The sequence below is a fragment of the Nerophis ophidion genome, linkage group LG28 (genome assembly GCF_033978795.1).
Source record: "Nerophis ophidion isolate RoL-2023_Sa linkage group LG28, RoL_Noph_v1.0, whole genome shotgun sequence".
NCBI lineage: Eukaryota > Metazoa > Chordata > Actinopteri > Syngnathiformes > Syngnathidae > Nerophis > Nerophis ophidion.
Genome location: NC_084638.1, coordinates 23,754,321 through 23,770,681, shown reverse-complemented (window position 1 = coordinate 23,770,681; position 16,361 = coordinate 23,754,321). Strand labels below are relative to the sequence as shown.

The 16,361-nt window shown below is 40.0% G+C and overlaps 1 protein-coding gene across 6 annotated transcripts in view; it reads left to right on the top strand.

Moving 5' to 3' along the window:
• Positions 1-4,303: 4,303 nt before the first annotated feature.
• Positions 4,304-16,361, top strand: part of LOC133545528 (oocyte zinc finger protein XlCOF6.1-like) — a 36,359-nt gene continuing 24,301 nt past the window's right edge. For 2 of the 6 annotated variants that reach the window (XM_061891190.1, XM_061891184.1), the window contains exons 1-2: positions 4,316-4,600; positions 11,011-11,229. In XM_061891190.1, coding sequence (XP_061747174.1) covers positions 11,185-11,229 — 45 coding nt within the window. In that variant the 5' untranslated portion in view covers positions 4,316-4,600; positions 11,011-11,184. Of the gene's footprint in view, positions 4,601-5,740; positions 5,817-11,010; positions 11,230-16,361 lie in introns of all 6 variants that reach the window. The other 4 variants (XM_061891186.1, XM_061891189.1, XM_061891185.1 and 1 more) reach the window with 4 other exon arrangements.

Below are 16,361 nucleotides of genomic sequence, written 5' to 3'. Positions count from 1 at the left end.
TAATCGATGCTAACATGCTATGCTACTCGATGCTAACATGCTATTTACCGGCGTTGCTAAAGCAGACATGGCACAGAGATGTATGGATAACCTGCAGATGCATTTGCAACTATATTACGTTTCCTTCCACCCACATTTAATGCGAAAAAAACACTTACTAATCGATGGATTTAAGTTGCTCCAGTGTCACAAGATGCGAAAGTCCTGATCGTTTGGTCCGCACATTTTACCGGCGATGCTAACGCAGCTATTCGGCCATGCTATGGCTATGAATAGCGTCAATAGCTATTCGCTCAATAGCTTCAGTTTCTTCTTCAATACTTTCATACTCCAACCATCCGTTTCAATACATGCGTAATCTGTTGAATCGCTTAAGTCGCTGAAATCCGAGTCTGAATCCGAGCTAATGTCGCTATATCCTGCTGTGGTATTCGCCGTTGTTTGTTTACATTGGCAGCACTGTATGACGTCACAGGGAAATGGATAGTCGCATCGCAAATAGCGAAAATCAAGCACTCTAAAGCTTTTTTCAGGGATATTCCGAGACCGGTAAAATTTTGAAAAAAACTTCAAAAAATACAACAAGCCACTGGGAACTGATTTTTATTGTTTTTAACCCTTTTGAAATTGTGATAATGTTCCCCTTTAAAAGTGATTTGTCAGGTTATGAGGTCCGCTCTTTTCCTTTACTTTCTTTTCTGGAAAATGTTCATTTTTTTCTTTCAATCAATCAATCATTCAATCAGTCACTGTTTATTTATTTAGCCCTAAATCACAAGTGTATCAAGGGGCTGCACAAGCCACAGCGACATCCTTGGTACAGAGCCCACAAAAGGGCAAGAAAAAAAATCACAACCCAGTGGGACGTCAATGTGCATGACTATGAGAAACCTTGGAGAGGACCTCAGATGTGGGTGAACCCCTCTATCTAGGGGAGACCGGATGCAATGTACGTCAAGTGGGTCTAACATAATATTATGAAAGTCCAGTCTATATATATATATATATATATATATATATATATATATACATATATATATATATATATGTATATATATATATGGGCTTCACGGTGGCAGAGGGGTTAGTGCGTCTGCCTCACAATACCAAGGTCCTGCAGTCCTGGGTTCAAATCCAGGCTCGGGATCTTTCTGTGTGGAGTTTGCATGTTCTCCCCGTGAATGCGTGGGTTCCCTCCGGGTACTCCGGCTTCCTCCCACTTCCAAAGACATGCACCTGGGGATAGGTTGATTGGCAACACTAAATTGGCCCTAGTGTGTGAATGTTGTCTGTCTATCTGTGTTGGCCCTGTGATGAGGTGGCGACTTGTCCAGGGTGTACCCCGCCTTCCGCCCGATTGTAGCTGAGATAGGCGCCAGCGACCCCAAAAGGGAGTAAGCGGTAGAAAATGGATGGATGGATGGATATATATATATATTATAGTGGAGGTTACTGTGGTTTATCCATTATACAGTGCTCAATACCGGGGTAGAGCTGTCAGAAAAAAACAGAGACTATTTCATCCCTACAGGCCTGTATCGCAGGTTATCCTGCTCTTCAAGGGATTTTTTGTGTTTTCCCTGCTCCTCTGAAGAGCAGGGTAGCCTGCGAAACAGGCTTGTGAAGGTGAAATAGCCTCCGTGTTTTTCCCTGTGTATATACTTTTTGGTTTCTTTTGTTTGTTTTTTTGGTTTTCTCGCAGAACGCCTCCAATCTTAGTTTGAAAATAGGATCTGCAGTCTGTACAGGTACTGAATTACAATATTGCAGGAAGAATATCTGACCAAGTGTCTGTTTACACAGCGCAGATGGTTGCGATAATAATGGTGTTACCGTGGGTAGAAGGTGAGATATGAGATCAAATTGTGAAGATTTAATAATAATTTAAAAAAAAACGTATTAAAGTTATGGTTATGACGTTTCTGTTGTCCGAACTTGTGGTATGCAAATTCATAAATTTCTTGTTTAAAAATAATATCATAGTTGCTTCCCTTTCTGCTTGGAATGACCTATTATGTGTATGTTATAACCAGGTCTCTTGTAAAGTTCAAGTTAAAGTACCAATGATTGTCACGCACGCACGAGGTGTGGCGATATTATCCTCTGCGTTTGACCCATCACCCTTATTCACTCCCTGGGAGGTGAGGGGAGCAGTGGGCAGCAGCGGTGCCGCGCCCGGGAATCATTTTTGGTGATTTAACCCCCAATTCCAACCCTTGATGCTGAGTGCCAATATGAACTGAGAAAGCTAAAACTAGACATAAGGTTATGTTGTGTTGGGCTAGATGGGAGACGAGGGATCAGACAGAATAGCCACGAAGTAATTAACAGGACAAAAAATTTGAATGTAACTTCCGGGAGAGGAAAAAAGAAGGCGGCTTTAAAAAATAAAAAAAAATGAAGAAAGGGCAACAGAGGTGGATAATGATCGCAAAGGTAGGAAATACTATAGCATACAGAAATGAATTAATGCACAGGAGATTAGGAGGAAGAATAGAAGGGAAGAGGTCATGTCGGGAAGACTACAATTGGAAAATGTCAAACCGAAATGTGTGTGTGTGTGTATATATATATATATATATATATATATATATATATGTATATGTATATGTATATGTATGTATGTAATGTAGCTTACCCCCACCAGGTGTGAATAAATGATGGGTTCTCACTCCTCTGTGAGCACTTTGAGTATCTGATAATAGAAAAGTGCTGTATAAAATCCAATCCAATCCATCCATCCATTCATTTTCTACCGCTTGTCCCTTTTGGGGTCTTGGGGGGTGCTGGAGCCTATCACACCATTATTATTATTATATATTTCATTTCATTCCATTTCATTTTTTTATATACCTCCTTCATTGATGTGCAGCTTTGATCGATAGACACTTATACCTTAATTATACAATTATACATTTACACCAATGTCTGAGAAGGAGCAGGATGAAGAAAAATCGTATTATTATTTTATATATATATATATACATATATATATATATATATATATATATACGTGTATGTATATGTGCGTGTACCCATTTGTGTACAAGTGTAGATGTTTTTTTTTTAAGAGGTATTTTCAGATTTTATAATAATAGTAGATAATAGGGCTGTGAATCTTTGGGTGTCCCACGATTCGATTCAATATCGATTTTTGGGGTCACGATTCGATAATATTTCGATTTTTTTGGATTCGATTCGATTCTCTATTCAAAAACAATATTTTTCCAATTCAAAAGGATTCTGTATTCATTCAACACATAGGATTTCAGCAGGATCTACCCCAGTCTGCTGACATGCAAGCAGAATAGTAGATTTTTTTTTAAAAGCTTTTATAATTGTAAAGGACAATTTTTTATCAACTGATTGTAAAATTGTTAATTTGTTTTAACTATTAAACGAACCAAAAATGTGACTTATTTTATTTTTCTGAAAACATTGGACACAGTGTGTTGTCAAGCTTATGAGATGCAATGCAAGTGTAAGCCACTGTGACACTATTGTTCTTTTTTATTATTTTTACAAATGTCTAATGATAATGTCAATGAGGGATTTTTAATCACTGCTATGCTGAAATTATAACTAATATTGATACTGTTGTTGATTATATTCATTTTTGTTTCACTACTTTTGATTTGTTCTGTGTGGTGTTTGTGTCTCCTCAATTGCTCTGTTTATTGCAGTTCTGAGTGTTGCTGGGTCAGGTTCGGTTTTGGTATTGGATCGCATTGTTATGGTATATATATATATATAGGGCTTCACGGTGGCAGAGGGGTTAGTGCGTCTGCCTCACAATACGAAGGTCCTGCAGTCCTGGGTTCAAATCCAGGCTCGGGATCTTTCTGTGTGGAGTTTGCATGTTCTCCCCGTGAATGCGTGGGTTCCCTCCGGGTACTCCGGCTTCCTCCCACTTCCAAAGACATGCACCTGGGGATAGGTTGATTGGCAACACTAAAAATTGGCCCTAGTGTGTGAATGTGAGTGTGAATGTTGTCTGTCTATCTGTGTTGACCCTGCGATGAGGTGGCGACTTGTCCAGGGTGTACCCTGCCTTCCGCCCGATCGTAGCTGAGATAGGCGCCAGCGCCCCCCGCGAACCCGAAAGGGAATAAGCGGTAGAAAATGGATGGAAAAAATGGATGTTATGGTATTGCTGTGTAGTGGCTTGTTGGATTGATTCAATTTTTTTTTATTTTTTAAATGAGAATCGATTCTGAATTGCACAACGTAAACGATTTGATTTGTATTTGAATCGATTTTTCCCCACACCCCTAGTAAATAATGAGCCGGTACAATAGGTGGCGGTATGCACCTTTTAAGCTACTGCAACCCGCCAGAAGAAGAAGAAGAAGAAGAGGAAGAAGAAGAAGCGGAAGAAGGGTCAAAGTACTTGAGAAATGTCGGAACGACGTTTCAGCTGCGTTTGTTCTTTACTTGGTGCATATTTCCAATTATTACACATCAATAACTCTTCAGCTAACTGCGGCTGTTGAAGAAATAATTGTAGAGTCCGAGATAAAGGGCGAGGAAGGAGAGAACGACCAAAAACGTCAATTTATGGAAGATGTTTTCAAGCCTCGATTGGAGTCGCACAGAGCAGGTCAGCATTGGCATATTTCACGTCCTATCTTTTTTAATAACAATACTCATTAAAAAAAAACTACTTACAGTAAAGGCCCATTTTTCTTGATGTAAAAAAAAGGAATCCAAGATGGCGTGCAGTTGTTTCTCCTCCGCAGCAAAAATCCTAAAACAGTGAAGTGAATTATATTTATATAGCGCTTTTTCTCTAGTGACTCAAAGCACTTTACAAAGTGAAACCCAATATCTATTTTTTTTACATATAAACCAGTGTGGGTGGCACTGGGAGCAGGTGGGTAAAGTGTCTTGCCCAAGGACACAACGGCAGTGACTAGGTTGGCGGAAGCGGGACTCAAACCTGCAACCCTCAAGTTGCTGGCACGGCCGCTCTACCAACCGAGCTATGCCGCCCCCCTACAGTGGTTCTTAACCTTGTTGGAGGTACCTAATCCCAGCAGTTTCTTAAGCACACCTTCTTTAGTGAAAAATTAAATGTTTTTTTTTTCAAATTCAAGACAAAGTTATATGTTCTTGGTAACACTTTAGTATGGGGAACATATTCTAAGTCAGTGGTTCTCAGATGGGGGTACTTGAAGGTATGCCAAGGAGTACGTGAGATTTTTAAACATATTCTAAAAATAACAACAATTCAAAAATCCTTTATAAATATATCTATTGAATAATATTTCAACAAAATATGAATGTAAGTTCATAAACTGTGGCAAAAAAAATACAACAATGCAATATTTAATGTTGACAGCTAGATTTTTTTTGTGGACATGTTCCATAAATATTGATGATAAAGATTTTTTTTTTTTTTTTTTTAATGAAGAAATGTTTAGGGTTACAATCCCCAAAGAGGGCACTTTAAGTTGATGATTACTTCTATGTGTAGAAATATTTATTTATAATTGAATCACTTGTTTATTTTTCAACAGGTTTTTATTATTTTATATCTTTTTTTTGTCACACCTGGATCATGTTTTGTTTTGTCATGTTATGTTTTGATTTTGGATATTCAGTCACATTTTGCACTTCCTGGTTTTGTTTGTTACCGTAGCTACTCAGTTTCCCCTAGTCACGCCCCGATCATCAGCCTCTCACCCCTGTTTTTCATTACCACTGCTACTATTTAAGGATTTTACTTTCTGTCCATCAGTCTGGGATCTGCACATGCGCATGCACCCTACCCATGCTGCACCTCCTTCATGTCCTTGTCCATAGTTCCATGCCGTGTAAGTTTTTGTATTTATGCCATTGTGCTAGTTTTGTTTATAGTTTATTATTATTCATGCCAATCGAGCAAGTGTTTTTGTTTCATGTTTGTAGTTTGCAGCATTTATGCTAGTCTTTTGTTTATTCATAGCCAAGTGTTTGTACCTCCTTGTGAGCGCACTTAGTTTGATTATTTTTGATTATAGTGTTTAAATAAACAACCATGTACTCACATCCACGCCGCACTCGTGCTGATTCTCATCTGCATCGAAGAAACAATCCACGTCCAAGCCATGGTGTGACATTTTTCCAAATAGTTCAAGAAAGACCACTACAAATGAGCAATATTTTGCACTATTATACAATTTAAAGATCAAAAATAGAATAGAGTTTTATTGTATTATTCCAGTGAACAGGTTCAAAGAACAACGAAATTGGAGAAACTGATGACATATTGCTGTATTTTTTCAACCAAAAATGCTTTGCTCTGATTAGGGAGTACTTGAATTAAAAAAATGTTCACAGGGGGTACAGCACTGAAAAAAGGTTGAGAACCACTGTTCTAAGTAACAAAGACTTAATTTAAAAGGGTTAGGTGTTAGAGGGTTAGGGTTATGATAAGGCCATGCCGAATAAGGCATTAATACGTACTTAATAATGACTAGTTAAGACCCAATATGTTACTAATTTGCATGTTAATAAGCAACTAATTAATGGTGAATATGTTCCCCATACTTAAGTGTTAAAGGGGAACATTATAACAATTTCAAAATGGTTAAAAACAATAAAAATCAGTTCCCAGTGGCTTGTTGTATTTTTTGAAGTTTTTTTCAAAATTTTACCGGTCCCCGAATATCCCTAAAAAAAGCTTTAAAGTGCTTGATTTTCGCTATTTGCGATGCGACTATCCATTTCCCTGTGACGTCATACAGGGCTGCCAATGTAAACAAACAATGGCGAATACCACAGCAAGATATAGCGACATTAGCTCGGATTCAGACTCGGATTTCAGCGGTTTAAGCGATTCAACAGATTACGCATGTATTGAAACAGATGGTCGGAGTATGGAGGCAGATAGCGAAAACGAAATTGAAGAAGAAACTGAAGCTATTGAGCGAATATCTATTGACGCTATTCGGCCATAGCATGGGTGTACCTAATGAAGTGGCCCATAGCACGGCTGCCTTATTAGCATCACCGGTAAAATGTGCGGACCAAACGATTAGGACTTTTGCATCTTGTGACACTGGAGCAACTTAAATCCGTCGATTGGTAAGTGTTTGTTTTGCATTAAATGTGGGTATCTAGTTTTAAATGTACATACAGCTAGCGTAAATAGCATGTTAGCATCGATTAGCTGGCAGTCATGCTGCGACCAAATATGTCCGATTAGCACATAAGTCAACATCATCAACAAAACTCACCTTTGTGATTTCGTTGACTTTATCGTTGCAAATGCATCTGCAGGTTATCCATACATCTCTGTGCCATGTCTGTCTTAGCATCGCCGGTAAAATGTGCCGACACTCTGGCACATTCAATGGGGGTCTGGCGGCAGATTTCTTGCCAGTGGTGCAACTTGAATCCCTCCCTGTTAGTGTTTTTACACCCTCCGACAACACACCGACGAGGCATGATGTCTCCAAGGTTCCAAAAAATAGTCGAAAAAACGGAAAATAACAGAGCTGAGACCCGATGTTTGTAATGTGTTGAAAATGAAAATGGCGGGTGTGTTACCTCGGTGACGTCACATTCTGACGTCATCGCCTCCAGCCCGATAAACAGAAAGGCGTTTAATTCGCCAAAATTCACCCATTTAGAGTTCGGAAATCGGTTAAAAAAATAGATGGTATTTTTTCTGCACTATCAAGGTATATATTGACGCTTACATAGGTCTGGCGATAATGTTCCCCTTTAATAAATCGAGTGTTGACTACTTGACGATTGACAAGACAGCGCGTTCAAGGACTGCCGCACAGAGTAGGCCGCCACAACGCCCACCATAAATAATAATAATGTATTTTATTTCTTACACCCTTGTGTGGTGTCTGGGTCTGTGGGACCCGTTTTCATTTTTTATTTAAAGAAAAATTATACTATTATTTAATTCGTCAAACCCAGACTCACTGACTTTGGCTCATTTTCTGTAAAGAACATATATCAGAATACATATTTAATGACCACACACCATAAACCCCACCTACACATTTCAAATTTCAATTACATATAAGATATTTGGGTCCCCAGGGCTAATAGAAGTGTGCAAATTGATTTTCTTTGTAACCTGAAGTTGCCAGGTGGGAGCCACTAGGCCGGTGCTAAAGAGCCGCATGTGGTGCTAGAGCAGGGGTAGGGAACCTATGGCTCTAGAGCCAGATGCGGCTCTTTTGATGACTGCATCTGGCTCTCGGATAAATCTGAGCTGACATTGCTTAACAGGATAAGTAATGAATAATTCCACTTGTAATCACAGTGTTAAAAATAACGTTCAAAATATAAAACATGCTCATGCATTTGAATCCATCCATCCTTTTTCTACCGCACTTGTTCAAGAAGTTACATTAAGGGTAAGAAGTAATTTATTTATTATTGGTTAGTGTGGGGCTTGCCCTCCTGGGGGTTCTTCAGACCACCAAGCACCGACATGAGAGCCTGTTTCAGGGTTACAATATTGTTTTATTTTTCAATAAGTCTCTCAGTTGCTTTCCAGCAATTGTCTTTTTCTCTTTCGTTCTCGCTTGCACTCTGGCTCCAGTCCCAACCCCGTCTCTCCTCCTGGCTGCTACTTATAAACAGAGCGACAGTTGATGAGATAACAAGGCCCAGCTGGGCCATTTACGCACCTGTCGCTGATTTTGAGGCCGATCCTGGCAACACCCTGCTTCGCTGCAGGCCCGCAGGCCACGCCACCTCCATAGTTAGCTTCAGAATAACGCTGTTATTTTGAAGAATACGAGACCTATTATACTCTAGAAATGTCGGTCTTACTTAAAAATGCACGCGTTTTGTTGTGTTCAGTGTTAAAAAAATATGATATGGCTCTTACAGAAATACATTTTAAAATATTTCGCTTCTCGGCTCTCTCGGCCAAAAAGGTTCCCGACCCCTGTGCTAGAGCCACGGGTTGCTGCCCCTCATATTAAAAGAAAAAAAATGCATCATATCAAAAGGGGTAATATTTAACATTTTGATAGATGTTGATAGTCCAACTCATACTGACTGATATACACAAGCTACGGAGATGATATCAGTAGAACAAATTGCATTTAGTTGAGATGTATTGAAATATGGGATCCATTATTTAAGTTTGTTTCAAGTATTAAATGAAACGAAAAACTTATTTTTTCATTGTGGAAAATATTGGACACCATTTGATTCGATGCAAGCGTAAGACGCTGTGACACTATTGTTCATGTTTTAAATGCTTTTGTTATATTTTTTATAAATGGCTGTGATGATTATGTAAATGAGGGGTTTCTAATCACTGTTGTGTTGGAATTCCTATTAATATTGATGCTGTTGTTGATATTATTCATTTTTGTTTGACTATTTCTGGATTGTTTTGTGTCATGTTTGTGTCTCTTCTCAACTGCCGGGTTTGGTTTTGGAATTTGAATTTTATTATTATGGTATTGTGTATTATTTTGTTGGACTCAATAATTATAATTTTTTTTTTTAAATAACAAAAAGGTGAGTGACTTTCCTTCAGCGTGTCATAGATGGTCTCCAAGTTAATGTAGGAGTTGCGCTTTAAATGGCGTTATTCTATAAAAACACCACACGGTAAAACCTGCTTTAGTAAGAGTTCCGACAAAATGGCTTAAAAAAGGGGAGAAATCTGATTTTATTTTATATGATTGGTGACAAAAACATCGCTTGAATGTTTTAGGTAGTTTTGCAAATAAAAGGTTTTCCTGTTTCCATGATATAATCCTGTAATGTTTGTCTAATTTTGAATAGGATTGTGCTGAAAATTTTAATTTTCCTAAAGGAATAAATAAAGTCCTATCTAATCTAATCTAATATAAGTTATGGTTAGCTCCACAATATGACCGTATCACACCAATTCTCCTTACTAACCCAGCAGTGCCTCCATGGAAATGCTCCCCTCTACCTCAAAGAACTACTCACCCCCAAATCCTCCACACGACACCTCCGCTCCAGACAGGCTAACCTCCGAGGACAAAGCTACGAACAATGGGAGACCAGGCTTTCTGCTCCGCCGCTCCCAGTCTGTGGAATGCTCTCCCTGACCACCTGAGGGCACCACAGACTGTGGATGCTTTTAAAAAGGGCTTAAAAACCCTTCTTTCCATCCATCCATCCATCCTCTTCCGCTTATCCGAGGTCGGGTCGCGGGGGCAGCAGCCTAAGCAGGGAAACCCAGACTTCCCTCTCCCCAGCCACTTCGTCTAGCTCTTCCCGGGGGATCCCGAGGCGTTCCCAGGAAAGCCGGAAGACATAGTATTCCCAACGTATCCTGGGTCTTCCCCGTGGCCTCCTACCGGTTGGACGTGCCCTAAACACCTCCCTAGGGAGGCGTTCGGGTGGCATCCTGACCAGATGCCCGAACCACCTCATCTGGCTCCTCTCGATGTGAAGGAGCAGCGGCTTTACTTTAAGTTCCTCCCGGATGACAGAGCTTCTCACCCTATCTCTAAGGGAGAGCCCCGCCACACGGCGGAGGAAACTCATTTGGGCCGCTTGTACCCGTGATCTTATCCTTTCGGTCATGACCCAAAGCTCATGACCATAGGTGAGGATGAGAACATAGATCGACCGGTAAATTGAGAGCTTTGCCTTCCGGCTCAGCTCCTTCTTCACCACAACGGATCGATACAACGTCCACATTACTGAAGACGCCGCACCGATCCGCCTGTCGATCTCACGATCCACTCTTCCCTCACTCGTGAACAAGACTCCTAGGTACTTGAACTCCTCCACTTGGGGCAGGGTACAAAAAAATCGATACATGCATACTAGTTCTAGCTATTTGGCTGTCCTAGTTTTATTTATTTTTTATTATATTTGTATTATTTTTAATACACTGTAGCACTTGGAGGTTGTTTACTCAATGTAAAGTGATTTTAACAAATAAAATCTATTAATATTACACAATTTTAAAACAACACACAAAAAATGCGAATAACGTCATTGTGTTAACAGAATCAGTCAAAAAATATTTATAATCGCTCTTATTTATTTACCCAACAGACGTCCAGCAGCCCCACCACATTAAAGAGGAAGAGGAGGATCCACAGCCCCCTTGCCTTAAAGAAGAAGAGGCAGAATGTTGGACCACTCGGGAGGGAGAGTGTCTCCTCGGGCAGGAGGAGGCTGATCTCAGCAAGTTTCCACTGAATGCTGTCTCTGTGAAGACTGAAGAGCATGAAGACAAACCACCTGAGTCCTCACAGCTTCATCATAGTCCAAGTAAGCACAACATCCAGATAAGGCCAAAAAACTCACAAAAGCGGAAAATGCCGCTTCCGGGTTCGCCAGAGAAAAGATGATGGATAACAGTGTTTAGTCGTAGTATTTAATCAGTTTTAATAGCACTTTATATTGTATTTTAAATGAAAAGTGTGTTACAAATTCAACATATTAGTATTATGTATTATTTCTGTGGTGTCCCACTCTGTTTGGTGGTCCTTGAACGCACCATTCCTTTAAGTATACAGCAATCACTCTGTACCAAAAGAGCACATTTTGGGTGGTTTCAGTGTGCACAATTGAATACCTTAACAGCTCGGACAGTAATACTAACACAGACACTTGTAAACATGTTAGCATATTAGCTAATACTAACAACAATAGCTTCGATACATTACAATAGCATGTATAAATATGCATCAAATAACCTACAGACATCACACATGGGACGGTTTAGTAAGTATAAACATTTTTAGTTATATTGTAAAACTTAAAGGGGAACATTATTACCAGACCTATGTAAGCGTCAATACATACCTTGATGTTGCAGAAGAAAGACCATATATTTTTTTTACCGATTTCCGGACTCTAAATGGGTGAATTTTGGCGAATTAAACGCCTTTCTATTTATCGCTCTCGGAACGATGACGTCAGAACGTGACATCACCTGGGTAATAAAGCCGCCATTTTTATTTTCTCAAACACATTACAAACGCCGCGTCTCAGCTCTGTTGTTTTCCGTTTTTTCGACTATTTTTTTTAACTTTGGAGACATTATGCCTCGTCGGTGTGTTGTCGAAGGGTGTAACAACACTAACAGGGAGGGATTCAAGTTGCACCACTGGCCCGAAGATGCGTAAGTGGCAAGAAATTGGACAAAATTTGTTCAAAATACGAGGGTGTAGGGAAAGCAGACGAAATTGTCAATCGTTTGTTCCGCACACTTTACCGACGAAAGCTATGCTACTACAGAGATGGCAAGATTGTGTGGATATCCTGCGACACTCAAAGCAGATGCATTGCCAACGATAAAGTCAAAGAAATCTGCCGCCAGACCCCCATTGAATGTGCCGGAATGTCTGCACATTTGACCGGCGATGCTAAGGCAGACATGGCACAGAGATGTATGGATAACCTGCAGATGCATTTCCAATGATAAAGTCAACTAAATCACAAAGGTGAGTTTTGTTGATGTTATTGACTTATGTGCTAATCAGACATATTTGGTCGCGGCATGACTGCCAGCTAATCGATAATAACATGCTATTTAGGCTAGCTGTATGTATATTTGAAACTATATTTACATCCAGCGTTTCCCTCCACCCACATTTAATGCCAAACAAACACTTACCAATCGATGGATTTAAGTTTCTCCAGTGTCACAAGATGCGAAACTTCCGATCTTTGTGCTGCACATTTTACCGGCGATGCTAAGGCAAACATGGCCAAATAGCGTCAATAGCTTCAGTTTTCTTCTTCAATTTCGTTTTTGCTATCGGCCTCCATACTCCAACCATCCGTTTCAATACATGCGTAATCTGTTGAATCGCTTAGGCCGCTGAAATCCGAGCTAATGCCGCTATATTTTGCTGTGCTATCCACCACTTGTTTGTATTGGCATCGCTACGTGACGTCACAGGAAAATTGACGTTGGCTTCACAGATAGCGAAAATCAGGCACTTTAAAGCTTTTTTTAGGGATATTCCGGGATGGGTACAATTTTGAAAAAAACTTCAAAAAATAAAATAAGCCACTGGGAACTGATTTTTATTGGTATTAACCCTACTGAAAATGTGATAATGTTCCCCTTTTAAAAATGTTACTTGGAGTGATGAATGAAGAATCTTTTTGAGCAGAAATGCTATGGACGGTTTTACTTCCAGGGCAAGGCATTGAAACAGGAAGTACATTTTCAACCTGCAACACTTGCAGTGAGCAAACTCGCCCAGAAGATTGTGCCATAACACAAACAATAACACAATTTCAGTGTCTCTGCATGGGTTTAATAAAAACTTTTCAACACAAAACATTACGACGAAGAAACATATGTAAATACGCCTCACTGTCTTATAAGCCGCAGGGTGCAAAGCGTAGGAAAGTAGTGGCTTGTAGTCCGGAATTTACATTAGGTTATTTTGTTTGAATGGTTTGTCTGAATAAGGCGATGATCATGCATTTTATTAGCTGACATAACAAGCGGTCCTATTTGTATGCAAAGCAAAAACAAATCAGCACAATTCAGCTTTTGGTGTTAAATTAGAGATCGATTGATGTGTTTTTTTCAGGACTTATACCGATTATCAGTGGTCAATGAGGCCGAGAGGCGATTTTCAGTTGCAGTAAAAGTTATTTAAACATCAACAGCCACACATGTCACTCTGAGGGTCGCCGTATAAACAACTTCAACACTGTTACAAATGTGCGCCACACGGTGAACCCATACCAAACAATAATGACAAACACATTTCAGGACCTCAATCGTGGGGAGATTGAGGGAACCCCTCATGAAAAAGTTCTGTAGGTAACATTATTTTTTAGGAAAAGTCAAACCAGAAGTGACATAATGCTTAATGCTGCGCTAATTTAGCAGCAAAAACATCCAGTACCTTTATTACTTGTGTCTAAGAGGTGCATCGACATTTCAAAATGTAAAACACCCAAAACCAGTGAAGTTGGCGTTTTGTGTAATTCATGAATAAAAACCGAATACAATGATTTGCAAATCCTTTTCAACTTATATTCAATTGAATAGACTGCAAAGACAAGATATTTAATCTTTGAACTGAGAAACTACATTTTTTTTTGCAAATAATCATTAACTTGGAATTTAATGGCAGCAACACATTGCAAAAAAGTTGGCACAGGGGCATTTTTTACCACTGCGTTACGTGGCCTTTCCTTTTAACAACACTCAGTAAACGTTTGGGAACTGAGGAGACCAATTTTTGAAGCTTTTCAGGTGGAATTATTTTCCATTCTTGCCTGATGTACAGCTTAAGTTGTTCAACAGTCCGGGGTCTCCATTGTGGTATTTTAGGCTTTATATTCTGCCACACATTTTCAATCGGAGACAGGTCTGGACTACAGGCAGGCCAGTCTAGTACCCGCACTCTTTTACTACGAAGCCACGCTGTTGTAACACGTGGTTTGGCATTGTCTTGCTGAAATAAACAGGGGCGTCCATGATAACGTTGCTTGGATGGCAACATATGTTGCTCCAAAACCTGTATGTACCTTTCAGCATTAATGGTGCCTACACATATGTGTAAGTTACCCATGCTTTAGCAATAATACACCCCCATACCATCACAGATGCTGGCTTTTCAACTTTGCGCCTATAACAGTCAAGATGGTTCTTTTCCTCTATGGTCCGGAGGACACCACGTCCACAGTTTCCCCAAAAAATTTGAAATGTGGACTCGTCAGACCACAGAACACTTTTCCACTTTGCATCAGTCCATCTTAGATGAGCTTGTGCGCAGCGAAGCCAGTAACATTTCTGGCTGTTGTTGATAAATGGCTTTTGCTTTGGACTGTAGAGTTTTAACATGCACTTACAGATGTAGCAACAAACTGTAGTTACTGACAGTGGTTTTCTCAACTGTTCCTGAGCCATGTGGTGATATCCTTTACACACTGATGGCGCTTTTTGATACAGTACCGCCTGAGGGGTCGAAGGTCCGTAATATCATTGCTTATATGAAGTGGTATTCTCCAGTTTTTCTAACCTTTTGATGATATTACGGACTGTAGATGGTGAAATCCCTAAATTCCTTGCAGTAGCTTGTTGAGAAATGTTGTTTCAACAGTTTGCTGACACATTTGTTCACTCTTGCAAACTCATTTGGAATGTGATGGCTGCAACATGACTCAAAAAGCTGGCACAAGTGGCAAAAAAGACTGAAAAAGTTGAGGAATGCTCATCAAACACTTATTTGGAACATCCCACAGGTGAACAGGCTAATTGGGAACCGGTGGGAGCCATTATTGGGTATAAAAGCAGCTTACATGAAATGCTCAGTCATTCACAAACAAGGATGGGGCGAGGGTCACCACTTTGTCAACAAATGCGTGAGCAAATTGTCCAACAGTTTAACAACAACATTTCTCAACGAGCTATTGCAAGGAATTTAGGGTTTCACCATCGTAGGTCTGTAATATCATCAAAAGGTTTAGAGAATCTGGAGAATACCACAGCACGTAAGCAATGATATTACGGACCTTCGACCCCTCAGGCAGTACTACATCAAAAAGCGACATCAATGTGTAAAGGAAATCACCAACCTCAGGAACACTTCAGAAAACCACTGTCAGTAACCACGGTTTGTCGCTTCATCTGTAGGTGCAAGTTAAAACTCTACTATGCAAAGCGAAAGCCATTTATCAACAACACCCAGAAATGTTGCTGGCTTCACTGGGCATGAGCTAATCTAGGATGAACTGATGCAAAGTGGGAAAGTGTTCTGTGGTCTGACGAGTCCACATTTAAAATAGTTTTTGGAGACTGTGGATGTTGTTGTGTCCTGCGGAACAGAGAAGAAAAGATGATGGTATGGGGGTGTATGAGTGTTCAAGGCATGGATAAATCATCACAAACACACTTATCGGTTGGAACATGGAGGAGTTTGGGCTGTGGAGTCACACAGGCGCCTTCCGTCTTCCTTTTTTTTTCTAATCTGAATTCCCCAAGGCCGTGGTCGGCGTGCACACACAAACAAGGAAAGAAATGTAATTAAGTCCGCGTGCCTTTATCAGCTAAAAGGTGGGGGCCGCAGCTGGGGAGTGAATGGCCCCTTTTGTACTTTGCTGCACACTCTCCCGCCTTTTTGCTCCTTTTCTTTTACCTTCTTTATCAAAGGAACTCTCTCTGGCCTTCTCTTCACCCGGGAGGCTGACAGAACACACACATTCTTGTATTTCTTACCTTCTTGAGACCTCAGAAAAATGCCTACCTCTTTAGGACCACCCTTTCTACATATATAAAGATTTATATTTACAATAATGATAATATAAACATTAATATATACATACTATGCAAACATAAAAAACGTAAGCTGAAAAAGGAGGCTGACAGAACACGCCCACACACATTTTTGTATTTCTTACCTTCTTGAGTCCTCTGAAAAATTCCC